Below are 20,719 nucleotides of genomic sequence, written 5' to 3'. Positions count from 1 at the left end.
CAGAAATAAAATGATTCATAAAAGCAAAATCTGAAAAAAGATTGGTTCTGTGTAGGTGATCTGACCTCTTGTTTTCAAGGAGGTTCCAGGGGCCCTGGAGGACGTCACATTGAGCCTTGGAAAGCTTCCATAGATGCTGAAGAGGGGACTTGGGACTTGAGATCCTGGAGGAGGCTCTGATGGTCATTGAGAAAGTTCCAGGAGTCCTAGAGTCTCATTGGACACACACACACACAGACAGACACAGAGCTGCTTTCTTCAGTCCTGGAGGTCCTTGAAGTTTACTTTTGTGGGTTCTAAACTTTCTCCAGGACTTCCAGGACACAATGACAGCAGATATATCAGGTGTGTTAACTGTTTCTGAAGGTCCTTGAGAAAGTTCCAGGAGTCATTGAAGAGTCCTGGAGTCTCATCAGACTGATTCTCATTACGCACACACACACACACTGTGTTTAAACAAACAGTGGAAACACACACACACTCTGTGGAGGATGATTGTTGTCACAGCGACCCAGATGCTTCCTGCTTCCTGGAGGAAGTGTGTGAAGAATGGCAGGAACTTGAAGGTCGTAAAGGGCGGAGCTATGACTAATGGACTACTGTTGTCATGGTAACACTGCCATGGTGTGTGTGTGTGTTAGTCCTCATCAGATTTATTTAACCTCGGATGCTTTTATTTTGAAGGTATTTAGGAGCCACCTGCTCCTGATTGGTCATTTTTCAAAGCTCACTGTGACATCACAGAGCAGCAGGGAACCAGTCTGACCAGTTACAAACCAGTGTGAGTCAGACTGGTCCAGCTCGCTGTCTGGAAGATGATTGGACGTTGTTTTAATGTTTAACCAATAGCATCAAAGCGTTCACTCTCACAGTTTATCTGTTAAAATAAACAAAACAAAACAAAACAACAACAATAAAAGTTCCAGAATGTGTTTAATATTCTGCACTTCTTCTTCTGTGGTATCGTCATCTTCATCATCTCTTTTGTCTGTTTCAGACGTCTGCACGACAAAGATGATCAAAGAGGCTCGAGGCTCAGCTTCATTCCTTCTGTTTGTTCATCACCATGGCAACAGTCAGCAAGGAGGGTTGTCACCATGGCAACAAAGTCAGCAAGGAGGTAGGAGGGTCATCACCGTGGCAACGGAGTAGGTAAGGACGGAGCTGCAGACAGTAGAAACTAAAAGTGCTAACAGCAGCAGCGGTCGGTGTGTCAGTAACAAGAACAGAGCCACAGCGAGCTCGCCACAAAGCTTTTATTAGAAACAGAACAAAGTCTGAATGTAACATCCACAGGTTTCTGTCCTCAGGACTTCTAGTGTTCAACGGCTTCACAGAGAAACTGGACGACAAACAGCCGACAGACGTCCTCATGTCATACTGAACAGGAAGGTAGAAGACAGACGCGTCCTCGCCGTCAATACGACTTATAACTTCTCTCTGCTCAACAACCATCAGGTTTAAACCAAACAGCTGCTGCAGCTTCATCAGACGTGTCCATCATCACAAACACTAAAGACACACAGCTGAAGTAAAAAGTTCAGTGATGATGAACACTGTTAAACTGCTGAAGAGTCAGTGAACGTGTGACAGACGGCTGACTGAAGGAACCACAGACACTGTGAATCTTTGTGAAGTTTCCTTCAGACTTTTTACATTTCTTTGCTCGTTTTGAAAAACTGAGATTTGTTGATGAAACAGTGAAACAACGGACATGTTGGATTATAAAGGAGCAGACCGCCGCTGTGTTCACACGTTTCAGCCTCTAATCATTCCTTCTTTTCTTTTCTTTTCTTTTCTTTTCTTTTCTTTTCCAGGCAGCTGTTGGATCCAGTCGAGTATTAAAATCTAACAATAATATAAATTTATATAATCCAGACAGGCATGAATGAATGGAAACCAACAGACGCCAGAAAGAGCAGAAACTAATTCAACTGAAACTATTTATTGATTATATGATTGGATCAAATGCTGATTTGCTGAGTTACACTGCTGCTGCTGTTTCACATTAAAAGCTGTACATAGGCCAATCACATTGATGCTTTTATTGTGCAGCAACATCAGGAACAGTGTACCGTAACTTTATTTTTATTTATTTAAGTAATTCATACAAGACTAAATAGTAGCTCCAGTTTACTCAGAAACACAGTAAAGTTTACTGCACATGACGGTAAACGTGCTATTTGTAAGAAAAGTTGATTTCTGAGTCTCATTCCCAACTCGTCAAATAATGACTCTGGGATTATAGGACGGGCGTCCACCATCAAGTGTCAGTTGTTTGAGATGACTCACAAACAACTTTTCTTGCAAACAGCACCTTAAGTGTGCTGCGCATGATGTAAAGTTTGTGCCACTTAAAGTTTACATCGCGTTACGTAAAATTGACTGCATGTGACATAAAGTTTACTAAGCATGATGTAAAGTGTGCTGTGTGACCTAAAGCTTACTGCACGTGACTTGAACTTCACTGCACATGGCGTAAAGTTTAGTGCGTGCAATGTAAAGCTTACCGTTTACAGGGAGTGACGTAAAGTTTATCGCGTGTGACGTAAAGTTTATCGCGTGTCGTAAAGTTTATCGCGTGTGTCGTAAAGTTTATTGTGTGTGACGTAAAGTTTATCGCGTGTCGTAAAGTTTATTGTGTGTGACGTAAAGTTTATTGTGTGTGACGTAAAGTTTATCGCGTGTGTCGTAAAGTTTAGCGCGTGTGTCGTAAAGTTTATTGCGTGTGTCGTAAAGTTTATTGCGTGTGTCGTAAAGTTGTCACGTGCGACATAACGTTTATGGTAAACGAGCTGAAACGTGTCGACCTGCTGATCTGCTCCTTTAAATTAAGCGTCACATCTACAAATTCAACCAAACTAAGTTTTTCTTCAAAAAATGAAACAAACAGCAGAAAAGTCTGTATACATATACGTTTTCGTTAACCGGACGATAAACATGCATCACTTCTGGTTGTTATTGATCTGAAACTTGCTGCTGATTGGCGGATACTAGAAGGCGGGCAGGTGACTGTTTGACTACGCGCTGTAGGCTCGTTGGTTAGATGGTTGACTGGTTGTCCAGAGAACTCAGGCAGCAAACGCAAAGTAAAAGACTAAACATATCGCAGACAGGTGAGTCGACAGGTGAGGTCAGGCAGCGCTGGAGACGGCTAGCTTCTTCAGGTGATCCATGAACACCTGCAGGCTGACGTCGTCTGTGAGGATGGGAGCTCCAGACTCCTGCAGAGAGAACGAGATGTTACAGCAGAGCTCACATCAACACTGTCACCTGTCTGAAGGTCAAAGGTCAACAGCTCACCTGACCCCAGGCGTACATGTTGTTGTGGGTCTGTGACGGGTTCACTTTGGAGAGCAGGAAGCGAGCCTGGAACACACCACCGCCATCATCATCATCATCATCATCATCATCATCATCATCATCATCATCATCACTGCATGTACATGTACACAGTGTTTGTGTTTCTACTGTGAAACTGTGTATTTTTATTTCATCACATCTTCTGTTTTTAGACTTAAATAAAGAATTATTTGCAGTAATTTGTTGCACTTTTACTACAGAACTCAACAACAACTCAACACACAACACCATTTACTATAAACAGTGTTTGTGTGTTGAGTTGTTAGTCGCACGTATATAGATATAAAATAACTGATGTGATCTTAGTGTACATAAATACAATCAATCTAATATTTGTGATGAGTTGTTGTGTTACTGTGTCAACACTATCTATTGATATATAGCTGTATGTATGTCCACATATCCAGTTGTGTGTTGGCGCCCCCACCTGGCTGCCTCCGTGCTCCGTGTCGATGTATCGGGGCATCGGGAAGCGAGTGTGCAGCAGCTCCTGAGCGTCGTCCACCGGAGCCTGAAGGAGGTGTCTGAAGTTCTCATACTCAGCCATCTCCTGATAACCTGCCTTCCTCCACTGAGCCACCGTCTGACAGGTGAGACACAGACAGGTGAGAGACAGACGGGGCAGAGACAGACAGGTGAGAGAGACAGACGGGGCAGAGACAGACAGGTGAGAGACAGACGGGGCAGAGACAGACAGGTAAGAGACAGACGGGGCAGAGACAGACAGGTGAGAGACAGACGGGGCAGAGACAGACAGGTGAGAGACAGACGGGGCAGAGACAGACAGGTGAGAGACAGACGGGGCAGAGACAGACAGGTGAGAGACAGACGGGGCAGAGACAGACAGACACATGATGAACAGAACAAGTCTGAAGACTGATCAGGTCACACCTGTTACACCTGGTTCAGGTGTTTACAGTGTTTAGTAAACAACAGCTTAAGTATTGAAGTACAACATCAGAAACACCAGAATGTATCCATGGAAACATGTCATCAATATCCAACATCCAATAATGCACTGTGTGTGTGTGTGTGTGTGTGTGTGTGTGTGTGTGTGTGTGTGTGTGTGTGTGTGTGCGCGCGTGTGCGTGCGTGTGTGTATGAAGGTATATCGATGTCAGAACAACCAGAGAGATGCGCAGCAACGTGTGTGTGCACGCATGATTACTTTGTTATGCGTGCGTGTGTGCGTTGTTACGTGCAGATTGTATTTCACGCGTAACAAGCTGCGTGCGTATGAAGCAGCGTGCGCACGTCTGTCTGTCACTGTTTGATAAATGTTGTTAGGCGTTCACACGCGTGCGGTCGCAGTTTCTGATGTGCGACCGGAAGTTGATCTGCACCGTGCGCAACACACCGCGTACTTTGACGCCTCGCGTAGTTGGACTTTTCATTTTATTGAAGTGTCGTCAACCAGGGGAGGCAGCAGTGAGCCAGACACTGCTGCCAGAAGAAGAATGAGAAGGAGGAGAAGTGTGTTTGGGGTCATCGTCCTGTTGAAAAATAGATGATGGTCCAACTAAACGCAAACCGGATGGAATAGCATGCCGCTGCAAGATGCTGTGGTAGCCATGCTGGTTCAGTATGCCTTCAATTTTGAATAAATCCCCAACAGTGTCACCAGCAAAGCACCCCCACACCATCACACCTCCTCCTCCATGCTTCACGGTGGGAACCAGGCATGTAGAGTCCATCCGTTCACCTTTTCTGCGTCGCACAAAGACACGGTGGTTGGAACCAAAGATCTCAAATTTGGACTCATCAGACCAAAGCACAGATTCCCACTGGTCTAATGTCCATTCCTTGTGTTCTTTAGCCCAAACAAGTCTCTTCTGCTTGTTGCCTGTCCTTAGCAGTGGTTTCCTAGCAGCTATTCTACCATGAAGGCCTGATTCACACAGTCTCCTCTTAACAGTTGTTCTAGAGATGTGTCTGCTGCTAGAACTCTGTGTGGCATTGACCTGGTCTCTAATCTGAGCTGCTGTTATATCCCACTTATTAAACCTGACAGGGCACACCTGTGAAGTGAAAACCATTTCAGGTGACTACCTCTTGAAGCTCATCAAGAGAATGCAGAGTGTGTGCAAAGCAGTAATCAGAGCAAAAGGTGGCTACTTTGAAGAAACTAGAATATAAGGCGTATTTTCAGTTGTTTTACACTTTTTTGTTGAGTACATATTTCCACATGTGTTAATTCATAGTTTTGATGCCTTCAGTGTGAATCTACAATGTCAATAGTCATGAAAAGAAAGGAAACTCATTGAATGAGAAGGTGTGTCCAAACTTTTGGTCTGTACTGTATATATATATATATATATATATATATATATATATATATATATATATATATATATATATATATATATACACACGCTGCTGCTCGAGTCCTCAGTGGGACCAGGAGGGAGGATCGTGTCTCTCCAGTCATCAGATCTTTGGACTGTCTCGCTGTCTGTCGGCCGCATCCGCCCCCCCGCCCCCCATCAGCCTCCCTCCCCACTGCATTACGCTTTAAAAACAATAGACTCTGACTAATATTAGTCACATCTCTGTTACATACGTTTCACTACTATTATCGTACTGCATTACTACATACCATCCTTACCGTTAATCACTACTACTGTTATTACTAGTAATCACATTTCCATTATGTGCATTTCATTATTATTGCTGTAATACATCTTTATGTACTTTCATTCCTGTCAACCATCCATTATAATTGAATACATTGTGATCTCGTTGATCTGCTCTGTACATGCGACATCTATAGCACGTCTGTCCGTCCTGGGAGAGGGATCCCTCCTCTGTGGCTCTCCCTGAGGTTTCTTCCGCATTTTTTTTTTCCTGTTCAAAGGGCTTTTTTTTGGGGCAAGTTTTTCCTCACTCGAATCGAGGGTCGAAGGACAGAGGGTGTCGTCTCTGTACAGATTGTAAAGCCCTCTGAGGCAAACTGTGATTTGTGATTTTGGGCTATACAAATAAAATTTGATTTGATTTGATTTGATTTGACTTACATTTATCTCTTTCATATAATTAATGCATATATCTATGCTTTTGATGTGACATGCAGCCTGCCTGACTACATACTAGTAGTGTCCTATGCATCTGGCATAGGAGTCAGGCTGCATCTGGACCTGGTGCGCTCCGAGGTGGAGCAGCGTTTTGATCAGGAAGGACTCCGCATAGCTGCAGGGCGAGAGCAGGCAGTTCTTGAGGCGGCTCAGGGGAAACGAGTGGATGTGGGTTCCCCGGAACTGACCCCCTTTCCACCAGAGCGGCTAAGCTGTTGTGTCCATCCTGCACACCTTGCAGCCCCACCCCGCTCCATGCTGTCGGAGGTGGAGAAGCTCATTAAGCTGTCTGGCCCTGCCAATATCTGTCCGGCATCCGAGCGCTCTTTCTCAGCCTTGCGCAGGCTGAAAACCTGCTGCGCACCATGACGCAGGAGAGACTAACACATTTGACCGTTATGAACGTTCACAGTGACCTTATGGATGAAAGCGATGTCTCCACCCTGCTTAAAACCTTCATCAGTAGGTCAACTGAGAGAAGGTCCACTTTTGGAAATGCATGAAAGCCCTGAGTCAGGAGCAGACTTTTCTTTTTTCTTTTTTTCATTCAAGGGTACAAATAATGCTGTTATGTTCCTTAAATGGCCTGATGTAGTGATCAAAGTTTCATTTTCTTAACAATAAAGATGCCGTGTTCATCCATTCTAGCTCTCTTATAACTGCATTATAAAATAACTTCAAATCAAATCCTTAATCATTAATAAAAGTGCGTGTCCAGAAGCCTGTATGTCTGTATCTCGTATTGGATCGATGGCTCCATCTACTGGATGAAAATGGAACACAGAACAACTACGCGAGGCGTCCAAGTACGCGGTGTGTTGCGCACGGTGCAGATCAACTTCCGGTCGCACATCAGAAACTGCGACCGCACGCGTGTGTGAACGCGTGACAACATTTGTCAAACAGTGACAGACAGACGTGCGCACGCTGCTTCGTACGCACGCAGCATCTTGTTACGCGTGTATGGCGGTAGAATCGTGTCATAATGCGTGCGCACCTATCAACTGAACGTGTCACACGCGCGTGCTTTGACGCCTGTGCAGCGAGCAGCGCCTGACGTGTAATGTAGTTTCCCCATTGACTTATAATGGTCCCCCGTTCACACGCACGTTCACGCGTATGACTGCTGCACGCCGGTAATCACACTACGCGTAGTGACTACGTGTAACATTCATGCGTTTTTATGTGAATGCACGCATTAACGCTCACATGAAGATAATTGAACATTTTTGTCACACGCTCACATGTAGGCGGAAATGACGTGCGCAAACTATGTCACGCGTATATGAAGGTATATCAATGTCAAAACAACCAGAGAGATGCGCAGCAACGGGTGTGTGCACGCATGAGAATTTTGTTAGTGTGTGTGTGTCTGTGTGTGTGCGCGTGTGTGTGTACCTCTCCGTGGTAGATGAGGATCTGGAAGAACGTGTCCATCAGCAGGATTCTGTCTGGCAGGATGCTGCTGCTGTCCAACAGGACTGGCTGAAACACAGATACACTGATCAATCACCTGCATCAATCACTGATCAATTACCTGCATCAATCACTGATCAATTACCTGCATCAATCACTGATCAATTACCTGCATCAATCACTGATCAATCACCTGCATCAATCACTGATCAATCACCTGCATCAATCACTGATCAATTACCTGCATCAATCACTGATCAATTACCTGCATCAATCACTGATCAATTACCTGCATCAATCACTGATCAATCACCTGCATCAATCACTGATCAATCACCTGCATCAATCACTGATCAATCACCTGCATCAATCAACAATCCCTCTGACTGCAGCTGCTCTATGAAGTTTCACTTTGGAACTTAAGATTCAACAGAAGATAAAAACAAGCTGGAAACAGCTGACATGAGAACACAGGAGTGTGTACAGGAGTGTGTACAGGAGTGTGTACTGGAGTGTGTACTGGAGTGTGTACAGGAGTGTGTACAGGAGTGTGTACTGGAGTGTGTACTGGAGTGTGTACAGGAGTGTGTACTGGAGTGTGTACAGGCGTGTGTGTACTGGAGTGTGTACTGGAGTGTGTACAGGAGTGTGTACTGGAGTGTGTACAGGAGTGTGTACAGGAGTGTGTACTGGAGTGTGTACTGGAGTGTGTACAGGAGTGTGTGTACAGGAGTGTGTGTACAGGAGTGTGTACTGGAGTGTGTACAGGTGTATAAGTACCTCAGGGGGTCCGTTGAATGAGTAGGCGTACAGCACAGGTTGGATCATGATGAGAGCCTGTGTCAGGTCCTGTCTGTTGAACTGATGTCTGTAATATGAACTCTCATCTGGACTGTTGTTGAACACCTGCAGGAACGGAGAGCGCCGCAGGTGGAACATGAACTACAAAACAGAAGAGCACAGGTGACAGGTGAGAGACAGGTGACAGGTGAGAGTAAGGTTATGAGATGAGGCAGCAGAGTATTATGGGATGTGGATCACCTGAGGGTAGAGGGAGAAGGTCTCAGAGAACCTGAAGGAGTTCGGGTCGTCTTTGTGATAATCTCCAAACTTCTGACACTGAACAGAAACACTGGAGTTAAACCATCGTATATATATATATACACACACACGTTTGTGTTTTAACCCTCGTAGTACCAGTCTGATCAGCTGTCTGTCCAACCATCGCAGGACGTCAGGCCCCTCCTCCGTCTCTGCCCGGTACACTGCCAGCCTCGCCATCAAGATGGCCGCCGCCTCCTGATCAAAGGACGCTGCGATGCTCTGGATCTGAGTCTGAGCATCTGCCCAGCTGGAGATGGAGACACCACAGAAGAAGAGGTGAGTGTGACATCACCGAGCAGAGCAGGTGATGTAAACGTGTATGTATATGAGGGTGTGGTCTTACTTCCTGGCGGTGGTGGTGACTCTGATGCGTCTCTGTCCTGACGAGTGTTGGTACTGCGTGACGAACTGGATCGCTCCGCGGCCGCCTTGAGGGATTGGAGCGTTGTGCTGCAACACAAACAACAGACATCAGATCGATCAGTAATCAATAACCTGATCAACACCGTTAACTGTCGGGCAGTGTTAATCAATCAACAACCAGATAAACATAGAAGTAGTTCACTCTGCCCTCTGATTGGCTGCTTCTCACCTGAACCCAACCTGAGCTCCTCAGTGCTCTGAGGCTCAACATGATGATGATGATTACACACCTGCACACCTGTTATTACCTGAGTCACACGCACGCACGCACGCACGCACGCACGCACACACACACACACACACACACACACACACACACACACACACACACACACACACACACACACACACACACACACACAGAGTTATCTGTAATGTCAACAGACTCCCTAAACATCCAATATCCTGTGTGTGTGTGTGTGTGTGTGTGTGTGTCCTCTCATTATCATCTCAGCAGGTGACTGACAGGTGCACCACGGCAACGCTGCCAGCACACACGCAGCAGGACACGCCTCCTGCAGTCCGTCCTCTCCTTCAGAGTGGATCACAGTCTGGTGCTCTCACATCAGATCTGCTGTACAGATCAATCTGATCACTGATATCGATCACTGACTGGCTCTCGTCTGATTTGACCTTTGACCTTACAGAGGCAGAAGTCAGAACTGTTGATCACCAGGTAAATCCAGGAGGAACACAGGACCTGAGAGTGGACTTCCACCTGATGAAGATGTTGGACTCTCTCTGATGGTTCCTGGGTCACTGGTGCAGAACAGAGGTCCAGGCACTGATCACGAGGCTGGTTCCTCTGGTGGAAACAGGCTGAAGGATATTTTAACATCACACACTCGTGTTCAGGTGCAGTCAGGTGACCGCAGTGACTCATCAGACTTAAACTGAGCTGATCACATCTGTGTGGTGACTGAGGTCCAACCAACAGGCTGTTTATATCAGAGACGACTGAACAACACCGAGGACGTTTCGTGTTTTCAGCGATGACATCATCCAGAACCAAAACTCAACGTGGAAGTGAATCTGAGGTCGACGCTCGAGAGAAGTGAGCAGCAGACGATGAGAGGAAAACAGCTGCTGTGATGGATGTTTGATGATTTATGACACACTGAGTTCCTGTGTGCGTTCAGGTTCAGTCAGCTGTGACTCATCAAACAGCAGTTAATCTGTGGCAGCCGAGGTCCAACCAGCTGCTCACACAGGAGCCTCCTGACCTCGGTCTGTTCAGCGTCTGAGCTCACACGTCTCTTTCTCAGGACGATTCATCAGTTTCTTCTCGTTGAGACTTTAACTCTGATGGCGGTGGATGAAGCTGCTCTGTTGTCACGGAGACAGAAGTTTCTGTCATGTGGTCACATGTACTGACTTTCCTCTTCACTTCAATACAGTCAGAGGTTGGTGAGCACCGTCTAGTGGAGGCTAGAGGAAAAGCAGCTGGTCAGACCTGTGATGTAACTGCTGACGTCCTCTGAAGATGGCGGACGCTCTGAGAACGCTGTACGGCGCTCTGATGGTCCTGTTGGGCGTGGCCTCCATCTTTGGGAACCTCCTCCTCCTGCTGGTGCTCCTCCTGAACAAGGAGCTCCGTTCGGACACGCTGGGCCTCACCCTGTGAGCTCCACCCTCAGCGATCTGGCTCTCGGTCTCTCCACGATCCCCTTCGGCGCCTACAACAGCCTGGCGTGGCCGTCCTGTTGTCCCAGCGAAGGCGCCTTCTGTCAGGGCAGCGGCTTCATCTTCCTGCTCCTGCAGACCTCCTCCATCCACTCGCTCACCTGGACCACCGTCAACAAGTTCACCGAGCTCTGCTTCGCCCTCAGCTACAGCAGCATCTGGACGGCTGGGCGGAGGCGGGCGGTGCTGGTCCTGGTCTGGTTCTTCTGCCTGGCCACCGCCTCCGTGCCCCTGCTGGGGTTCGGCAGCTACGTCTACAGCGAGTCGCGCTTCCTGTGCTGCCTGAGCTTCACCCCTGGCAACAGGTACTTTGTGTTGCTGTGGATGTCGGCTGGCATCGTGGCGCCGATCGTCACCATGTGCTCTCTGTACGGATACATCGTCTACGTGGCCCACAAACAGGCCAGGAGGGGGACGTTCATGTGCAACGAGCTGCACTGCTACTACGTCCCTGCCAACAACTACCTGAGGAGCTCCATCGTCATGGTCACCACCTCAGGTGAGATCATGCTCATGACTGGTCCCTGACACAACCAATCACAGCCCTCCTGTCTTTAAAAAGCTTCTCGTAGAGATCACAAAGGCTCAAAAACGTTCCAGCGTACAGTATGTCAGGCTGAAACGATTTATTCTGGAGGGCGGTGGAGTTTTGAGTTACTGACTATCATCTAAGACGTGCTCAATGTTTTAGAAAATCCAATCCATATATTATTTCACAATTTCTCACTTTTATTAACTAATGTTTAAACCTCACAGCTGTCAGATCAGTGCTGAGCATCAGCTGATGCACAAGTTCAGGTATCAGGAGAACAAACTGAATAGTAACTTCTCTTCAAGTGTCAGGACAGAGGTTTGTATTATCAGTCTGCACACGACAGGCAGGAAGCTGCTTGATATGTAGAAACGTGTTCATAAAACTGTTGCCATGACAACAGGAGCAGAGGACATGCTGAAGAGATGAACTCTGAGGAGGACAGCTGATCGTCTCTGTGTTTACCTCCATGACTCACTGTCATTACTCTCGCCATGGTCACACAGACGAGTCACAAGAGGCAGGGTCAAAGGTCGCAGCAGCAGCCTGCAGGTAGAGTGAACTGCAGGACTGTAGTTAGGACTACAGTAATACCCATGAGCCTCAGCGTAGTACTCAGACCTCTGCTGGAGGAGTGTCTTCATTGGTTCTGATGCGTTCCTGGATGTAACCTGTCTCTCTGCCTGCCTGTCTCTCTGCCTGCCTGTCTCTCTCTCTGCCTGCCTGTCTCTCTCTCTGCCTGTCTGTCTCTCTCTCTGCCTGCCTGTCTCTCTCTCTGCCTGCCTGTCTCTCTGCCTGCCTGTCTGTCTCTCTCTCTGCCTGCCTGTCTCTCTCTCTGCCTGTCTGTCTCTCTCTCTGCCTGCCTGCCTGTCTCTCTCTCTGCCTGTCTGTCTCTCTCTCTGCCTGCCTGTCTCTCTGCCTGCCTCTCTCTCTGCCTGCCTGCCCGTCTCTCTCTCTGCCTGCCTGTCTCTCTCTCTCTGCTTGCCTGTCTCTCTCTCTGCCTGTCTGTCTCTCTCTCTGCCTGCCTGTCTCTCTCTCTGCCTGCCTGTCTCTCTCTCTGCCTGTCTGTCTCTCTCTCTGCTTGCCTGTCTCTCTCTCTGCCTGTCTGTCTCTCTCTATGCTTGCCTGTCTCTCTCTCTGCCTGTCTGTCTCTCTCTCTGCCTGCCTGTCTCTCTCTCTGCCTGCCTGCCTGTCTCTCTCTCTGCCTGTCTCTCTCTCTGCCTGCCTGTCTCTCTCTCTGCCTGCCTGCCTGCCTGCCTGTCTCTCTCTCTGCCTGCCTCTCTCTCTCTCTGCCTGCCTGTCTCTCTGCCTGCCTCTCTCTCTCTCTGTCTGCCTGCCTGTCTCTCTCTCTGCCTGTCTGTCTCTCTCTCTGCTTGCCTGTCTCTCTCTCTGCCTGTCTGTCTCTCTCTCTGCCTGCCTGCCTGTCTCTCTCTCTGCCTGCCTGCCTGTCTCTCTCTCTGCCTGTCTCTCTCTCTGCCTGCCTGTCTCTCTCTCTGCCTGCCTCTCTCTCTCTCTGCCTGCCTGCCTGTCTCTCTGCCTGCCTGCCTGTCTCTCTCTCTGCCTGCCTCTCTCTCTCTCTGTCTGCCTGCCTGTCTCTCTCTCTGCCTGCCTGTCTCTCTCTCTGCCTCTCTCTCTCTCTCTGCCTGCCTGTCTCTCTCTCTGCCTGCCTGTCTCTCTCTCTGCCTCTCTCTCTCTCTGTCTGCCTGCCTGTCTCTCTCTCTGCCTGCCTGTCTCTCTCTCTGCCTGCCTCTCTCTCTCTCTGTCTGCCTGCCTGTCTCTCTCTCTGCCTGCCTGTCTCTCTCTCTGCCTGCCTCTCTCTCTCTCTGTCTGCCTGCCTGTCTCTCTCTCTGCCTGCCTGTCTCTCTCTCTGCCTGTCTCTCTCTCTGCCTGCCTGTCTCTCTCTCTGCCTCTCTCTCTCTCTCTCTGCCTGTCTCTCTCTCTGCCTGTCTCTCTCTCTGCCTGTCTCTCTCTCTGCCTGCCTGTCTCTCTCTCTGCCTGTCTCTCTCTCTGCCTGCCTGTCTCTCTCTCTGCCTGTCTGTCTCTCTCTCTGCCTGCCTGTCTCTCTGCCTGTCTCTCTCTCTGCCTGCCTGTCTCTCTCTCTCTCTCTCTGCCTGTCTCTCTCTCTGCCTGCCTGTCTCTCTCTCTGCCTGTCTGTCTCTCTCTCTGCCTGCCTGTCTCTCTGCCTGTCTGTCTCTCAGCGTGTCTGCTGGTTTGCTGGCTGCCCTTCGTCTCGGTGTGTCTGTACGAGACGTTCAGCGGTCATCAGAGTCCAGCGGTGACCTCTGCCCTCTCTACCTGGCTCGTTCTGAGCAGCGCTGCTCTGAACCCGTGGATCACCTGCATGACGCAGACGTGAGTCGGACCAGCTGCCAATCACGGCTGCATATCATACACACACACACACACACACACACACACACGTAATAAATGTCAGGATGAAACATGACTGTGTGTGTGTGTGCAGCAGGTACAGGGCGGCGGTGCGTCAGAGCCTCACCATGTTAATGCTGATGTGTTCGAGGACGCCTCTGGAGTCCCGCCCCCAGAGCTCCGCCCTCCATCTGGACACAGCAAATCACATCAGCACAACTACAATGACTACGGCAGCAACACGCCCGCCATCTTCACCAAAAACGCCAACAGCACCGTGACAAACACAGCTGACACACAACCGCTGCGTCACCATCAGTCCAGAGACAGCAACACCTGCTGACCTCCAGCCACAATGCACTGTGGGTAATAACAGCCTTCATCTCAGTTCATACGACTGAAGACACATTCAGAGCTGATCCGACACACAAACGTTGGTGGATGATTCCCTCCTGGTTTGTTGGACGATTACAACTGTCGGATGATTTATCAGGAAATTTAGTAAAAGCACTGATGTTTCCCCGAAGATGGATCCGACTGATCCTGTGACCTGCAGCGCCACCATCAGGTCAAAGATTCACTTCATGACAGACATCAAAGTGTCGAGCTCTGCTTGTTAATAATCAACATCATAACAATAATAAATAAGATTAATGGACATGACTGATTATTTCTGTTATTGTGTGGAAGCAAACCATTTCAGGAAACCTTCAAGAACCTCATTAGGAAGATAGAGTCACATGCTTTTACTTTGTTGACCTGAGCTGGGGCTTTTACTTTGTTGACCTGAGCTGGGGCTTTTATTTTGTTGACCTGAGCTGGGGCTTTTATTTTGTTGACCTGAGCTGGGGCTTTTACTTTGTTGACCTGAGCTGGGGCTTTTATTTTGTTGACCTGAGCTGGGGCTTTTACTTTGTTGACCTGAGCTGGGGCTTTTATTTTGCTGACTTTGTTTCTACTTCCCTGTGTGCTCTCTGCCTCCACCTGCTGGTTCAGAGCCTGAAGCTGTCGACCTCCTGAACTGTGTATCAGTATTTGTACATTAAGTGAGTATTTCTGTTCTTTATAATCTCTCCTGATATCACCTGAGCGTCTCTTTCTCTCTCAGAATCACTTCTTCTTCTTCTCTGGTTAAAGTACTGTGTCGTGTCCTACTTTAACCTCTGCTCCTGTGACATCATCACTGTGAGGTCATAAACATCTAACTTCCTGTTTACAGCCATTAGTTCAGAGCAGTAATCAATGAACCAATCAGGAGCTTGAGGCTGATCTCAGACCCTCTGAAGGTCAGAGGTCAGGTGTGCTCACCTGGTTGACCACCTCAAAGTAAAGAGCCAGCGTGGTGGACGGATCCAGACCGCAGATCTTCCACTGACAAGTTCCTCCGGTCCCGATCTCCTGAAAACACACCAATACACATTTACTCTACAGAGTACTGCAGTATAATACAGAGTACTGCAGTGTAATACTGCAGTATAAAATGCACTTTCCCTCTGTTTCCACGCTTTATGCTAAGCTTGGCTATTTTGTAAATTATAATTAAAAACAATTGACGACGGAGGACGGAGGACAGAGGACAGAGGACAGAGGACGGAGGACGGAGGACAGAGGACAGAGGACGGAGGACGGAGGACAGAGGACAGATATAAGGTGTGTTTTATGTCAAAGCTCAGCTGTGTGTGAGCGTGTGTGTGCGTGTGTGTGTGTGTGTGTGTGACATACGTTCTCAGAGACACACGGTCCTTTAGCACTCAGCGACACACACGGTCCGATTGCTCCTGATACTTTGACCTCTCTGGACGTCTGAAAAGAAAACACACAACAGTCAGTTTAATCACCTGTCACACAGGTGAACCAGGGGCGGGGCCTATGTCTGCAGGTGACCTGGGGGGGTTCACAGCCTGATCAATACTGGATGTTCAGATCAAGACCAACTCTGATATTTAAGTTAACGTAATCTAAGTTTACAGTGTGATGGAGGATCGTCACAGGTGCAGTTTGCTGTAGCTGTGGTTCGTACCTTGACCTCCAGCGTGGCGGCGAAGGCCATCTTGAAGGATCCCTGGACATCTTTGGTGAAGACTCTCTGGAAGGTTTGTTTGAACAGAGACGTGTTGAAGGAGTCAGCCATCACCATGTAACCTCTGGAGAGACCCCAGAACACCAGAACATCAGGACAGCACCAGAACATCACGATATCTTTATGTGTGTGTGTGTGTGTGTGTGTGTGTGTGTCTACCCAGTGTAGTTGGCACAGCACTTCATCTCCAGCAGGCCGGTCTGATCCAGAGCGCAGGCGTAGATGTCGATGATGTGACCGTTAGTGGACGCTCTGTTAGCGAGAGACTCATAGTGCTGCAACACACACACACACACACACACACACACACACACACACACACACACACACACACACACACACTCACTCTGTGTCCTCTGTACGTCATCATTAATTAATCTTACAGTGAACGTGGCGTTAAGGCTTTCACTCACCTTGGTGGCCTTCTTCATGAACTTGGCGTTGTCCTTCTCCAGGTCGTGCCAGGACCTGATGGGGGTCTTCAGTTCGTCTCCCACCACCATGCCGGGGCCCTGCGTTGCCGGGCCACCGATGAACGTCATGATGCGAGCACCCGTGTTTGGAAAGGTGCACTGTGGGTAAAAACACAGATTGAGTTTGACGTCCACGTTACACTGAGACCTGAACGCTGCTGAGACGGACCCGTCTCACCTCCAGCAGGCCGACAGCGATGGACATGGCAACGCCCAGTGAGCGCAGAGGTCTCTTCCCCTGAGTGACGGGCCAGGGGTCCCGCTGCAGCTCCCCCAACAGGTCGGTCAGGTTCATGTCGATCTTCTGCACCGGCTGCAGGAACCTGAAGGAAGAGACGAGGACACATTTCACACAGGGACAGAGGACATTTTACATGATGTGTCCTGTCACTGGTTCTAAGGTTCAGGACAGAACCAGGTCTACTGAATCCATTATTTCAATGAGGGTCCTGAAGTATAGACAGGTGTGTTTACCTGTTGGACAGAGGCTGTTGGGCAGTCTGAGGACCTCGTCCCTGACTGGCTGCAGGTTTGGTCAGACCGAGCATCTCCTGCAACGTCACAAACATTTTACACCTGGTGAGAACTCTTAACTACCAGCAGGACTAGTCACAGTGTAGGCTAGTTACCTGTAGGACTAGTGAGCATATTAGTTACCTGCAGCTGTTTGGCGTTGAGGTCCTTGGTCCCCCTGAAGACATAGCTCTTGGAGATCCCCTCACAGCCGAGCTCGTGGACCTGAACCATCCGTCCGAAGGTGATGAGTCCGACGAGCGCGGTGGGAGGCAGCAGAGACAGAGACATCTGCAGAGACTCCTTCAGAGCCTGCAGGTCCTCGTCCTCCATACAGGTGTCCACCACGTACAGGAAGACCAGCGGCATCTGAGGACCCCGCTGAGGACAGAGACCACACCTGGTCATACACCTGAGGATGTCTGTATCTGTGTGTCTGTAGCCTCACCCATCTGTCTCTCTTTACCTGTGTGTCTGTAACCTCACCCGTCTGTCTCTCTTTACCTGTGTGTCTGTAGCCTCACCCGTCTGTCTCTCTTTACCTGTGTGTCTGTAGCCTCACCCGTCTGTCTCTCTTTACCTGTGTGTCTGTAGCCTCACCCGTCTGTCTCTCTTTACCTGTGTGTCTGTAGCCTCACCTGTCTGTCTCTCTTAACTTGTCTGTCTGTCTGTCTGTCTGTAGTCTCACCTGGACGACGTACTCGATGGTGGAGAACTGCGGCAGCAGCTCAGCAGGTTGGTTCACTTCAGAGATTCCAGCGTAAGATGGAGGAAACTGAAACACACACACACACACACACACACACACACACACACACACACAGTCACTGAGAGAGAGACGCTGTGTCCAATTTCAGGGGCTGCAGCCTTCGAAGGCGAGTCCTTCGGAGGCCGCGTCAACCGTTGTTAAATGGGACGGTCCAGCCTTCAGAGTGTTTCCTGGTTGCGTCACCAGATGTTCCCGCCCTTACGTCACGATCTCTGCTGCCCAGGCCCGCGAAAGAGAGTTGACTGAATGGATTTTATGGTTTTATGGGACGCACACAGAGAGTGTGTGTGTCCCCATGTGTGCTACGTCTGCGTGTGTGTGTGTGTGTCTCACCTGGTTCCTCTGGTAACAGAAGTTACAGGCCCACAGTTTGGCTCTGTAGTCCACTTGGCTGAAACAGACACACAAGTGGAGGTGAGACAGGTGATTGACATTAACTGACCTGTCTGTGACATCACACAGGTGTGCAGTGATGCGTACCACAGCGGGTTGAGCACGGCGCGGCAGGTGGCTCGGCTGCAGAGGACCGGCTCGTACTGGATCGGGGGCAGGTCGGGTCGCTCCTTCAGCGGCGTGAACAGAGATGCCACCGGCACCACCATCCGGGTCGCCTCCAGCCGGCTCGACGGCCACACGTTCCAGCTGAACCTCACGCCGTCACGCTCCTCGTTCTGAGCGATGTACTCTGGGAAGGTCGCCATGGCAACGCTGGGAGACGGGGGGAGGGCTAGGGTTACACTGGACACACTGTCAGGAAAAAACTGTGGAGAGGAGGAGAATATCTGTGTACTGCAGTACTGTTACTGCAGTACTGACTACAGTTCAGTACTACTAACAAGTTACTAAGTAACAGTACTGCAGTACAGTTATAGTACTTGCTGTAACAGTACTGCAGTACTATAACTGTACTGCAGTACTGTTACTGCAGCAACAGGTCACTGGTCAGTAGAGGTCTTGTTTCTCTTCAGTGGCTGATTGGACACATTCTGTCCTCTGGCGCCACCAGCAGGACAAACAGACACATTTGGGGTTTTGGTAAAATCTTTCGTTTGAATTGAATTAAAAAATAATAATAATTGTACAGAAACATGAAGGCGACAGTTAAGAGGAGGCGTTAAACTCAAAGAAAAGTATATTTAAACAGTTTAAAAGTGAAAATATGACCTTTTCTAAAATTCTATAAAACTTGTACAGAGTTTGGTTGGTGGCTGTCAGCTGGGTGGAGTCAGGGTCATGACCTCAGTGTGTGTGTGTGTGTGTGTGTGTGTGTGTGTGTGTGATATCTTTACAACAGCTCTGACTTCATCATAAAAACCTTCATCTAAATATTTATTGAACAGCTCCAGAAAATCTCTCTGATCAATTCTGATCTCACATTCCTCCACCCCGACCCCTCCCACATGTGAAGCCTCAAACCAAACCCTGTACATTTTTCTCAGTATTTAAGAAAAACACTCACAGATGAACTGGAGTGCAGTAAAAAGTGAAAGAAGCTGAAAACAGAAACACTTAAAGTTCAAACCGGCGCTGTTTCAAATCGATAAACTGCAGGTAATCAATCAGAGCTGATAATCAATGATCAGAGCAGTATTTAAAGTCCAGTCTGATTAGATCACAGTAAACAGGCTGACGTCAGCAGGTACCTTTCTGACCCGTCCAGGTGACTGTGTGTCAGAGTCTCACCTGAGGTTGAAGCGTTTTAATCCAACAGACAGAAAACAGACAGGTTTAATCTCACACTTCACTTCACTTCACTTCACTTCAGTTAGCCTCGGAGCTAACAGCTAACAGCAGCTAACCGAGCTTTTCAACTGCCGCGTCACGAACGTCACACAGGTGACATGAAGGGGACGAACAGACCGGTGAGCTGACTGGGTCCAGGTGAAGTGTGAGGTCTGTCAGGTCCAGGTGAGTCTGTGTATGAAGGTAAATGTGTGACTCACCTGCGCTCTGCCGCCGCTGCTGCTCCTCTACTGACAACGTAGCAAAACAACATGGCGGCGGCCCGGCGCCACGTCAAAACACAGAGGGGACAAACAGGCAGAGGGCTCACTCTGACAAATATTCAGGAGACAGAACAGACAGGCTGCGGACATGGAGGGTCAGACAGGTCATTGTTGGTCATCGATAAGTAAAAATACTTTTACTGTTTTAAATATTATTCTATTTTTGTTTCGTTTCATTTTCATCTCTCATTCAGTCTCTGTTTTCCCTCTGATTCTGACTCTCGAGCCTCTGTGACACGTGAACTTTACCTTAACTTTATTTAATGGTCAATTAAGTCTCATCCTTTAAGGGTGATGAAAACAAGTCATTGTATTACAAGACAAAGATGTAATTTTATAGGACAAAGAGTGATGTGGCTGCAGGAAACAAAACCCTGTGATGTCAGAGGATCTATGACCATAAAGACATTTGACTTTTTGTCTAAATATGACTTTATTTTCTGTTTCATCTTCCTTTTATCACCTGTAGACCACGAGGAACGTCCCAGTGTGTGGTGACTGCAGGCAAACATTCCATGTCAGAGTGATACATCCTCTCTACAGAGGATCTTTGGTGGAGCCTTACCCACAGAAGAAAACCAAAAATACTCCAGGTGAGTTTTTCCTCTAAGACTTAGTCTGACACTCAGACTCAGTCTGACTCTAAGACTCAGTCTGACTCTCAGACTCAGTCTGTCCATTTTGAAGTTGTATTTTCAGCACTTGATTTTAATGTCGAAATCTCAAACTGATTTGAAAAGACTTTATTATATTTACTTTATTCCTTGACGTGCGGTCGCTAACTCTGTTAGCTGATCAGCTCCAGTGAAGATAAATAATGTCTTTAAATCATCTCCAGCTGCTTCAGCTGTTCAGCAGAATGCTGCGACTCTGTTTTACTGTGAAGCTCCAGAAATGTTCTGTGGAAACTTCAGCT

The 20,719-nt window shown here is 48.3% G+C and overlaps 2 protein-coding genes across 4 annotated transcripts; one reads left to right on the top strand and one right to left on the bottom strand.

Annotated features, from left to right (window-relative positions):
- Nucleotides 1-1,242: 1,242 nt before the first annotated feature.
- Nucleotides 1,243-19,799, bottom strand: sec23a (Sec23 homolog A, coat complex II component). 3 transcript variants are annotated; one of them, XM_084380857.1, is made up of 20 exons: nucleotides 19,741-19,799; nucleotides 18,278-18,505; nucleotides 18,131-18,188; nucleotides 17,717-17,803; nucleotides 17,173-17,409; nucleotides 16,990-17,066; nucleotides 16,694-16,838; nucleotides 16,456-16,614; nucleotides 16,202-16,317; nucleotides 15,983-16,106; nucleotides 15,685-15,765; nucleotides 15,271-15,360; nucleotides 9,298-9,404; nucleotides 9,048-9,201; nucleotides 8,892-8,969; nucleotides 8,631-8,792; nucleotides 7,833-7,919; nucleotides 3,791-3,946; nucleotides 3,304-3,369; nucleotides 1,243-3,224 (listed from the first exon to the last, which is right to left on the bottom strand). In XM_084380857.1, the coding sequence occupies exons 1-20, from the start codon at nucleotides 19,791-19,793 to the stop codon at nucleotides 3,135-3,137; spliced, it is 2,355 nt and encodes a 784-aa protein (XP_084236983.1). In that variant the 5' UTR covers nucleotides 19,794-19,799; the 3' UTR covers nucleotides 1,243-3,134. The 3 variants fall into 3 exon arrangements, with proteins under 3 accessions (XP_084236983.1, XP_084236984.1, XP_084236985.1); XM_084380858.1 differs by having other exon boundaries at nucleotides 18,278-18,558; nucleotides 19,741-19,798; XM_084380859.1 differs by lacking the exon at nucleotides 19,741-19,799 and adding an exon at nucleotides 19,481-19,682 and having other exon boundaries at nucleotides 18,278-18,558.
- LOC311273675 (adenosine receptor A3) lies at nucleotides 9,741-14,568 on the top strand. Its single transcript, XM_084380860.1, is given in 4 exon segments — nucleotides 9,741-10,998; nucleotides 11,001-11,559; nucleotides 13,791-13,944; nucleotides 14,057-14,568. Coding segments are annotated over 4 exon segments (1,038 nt in total). The 5' UTR covers nucleotides 9,741-10,860; the 3' UTR covers nucleotides 14,244-14,568.
- Nucleotides 19,800-20,719: the final 920 nt, after the last annotated feature.

Source organism: Pagrus pagrus, assembly GCF_965226575.1.
Source record: "Pagrus pagrus genome assembly, chromosome: 18".
Taxonomy (NCBI): Eukaryota; Metazoa; Chordata; class Actinopteri; order Spariformes; family Sparidae; genus Pagrus; species Pagrus pagrus.
This window is presented reverse-complemented; position numbering and strand designations above follow the sequence as displayed.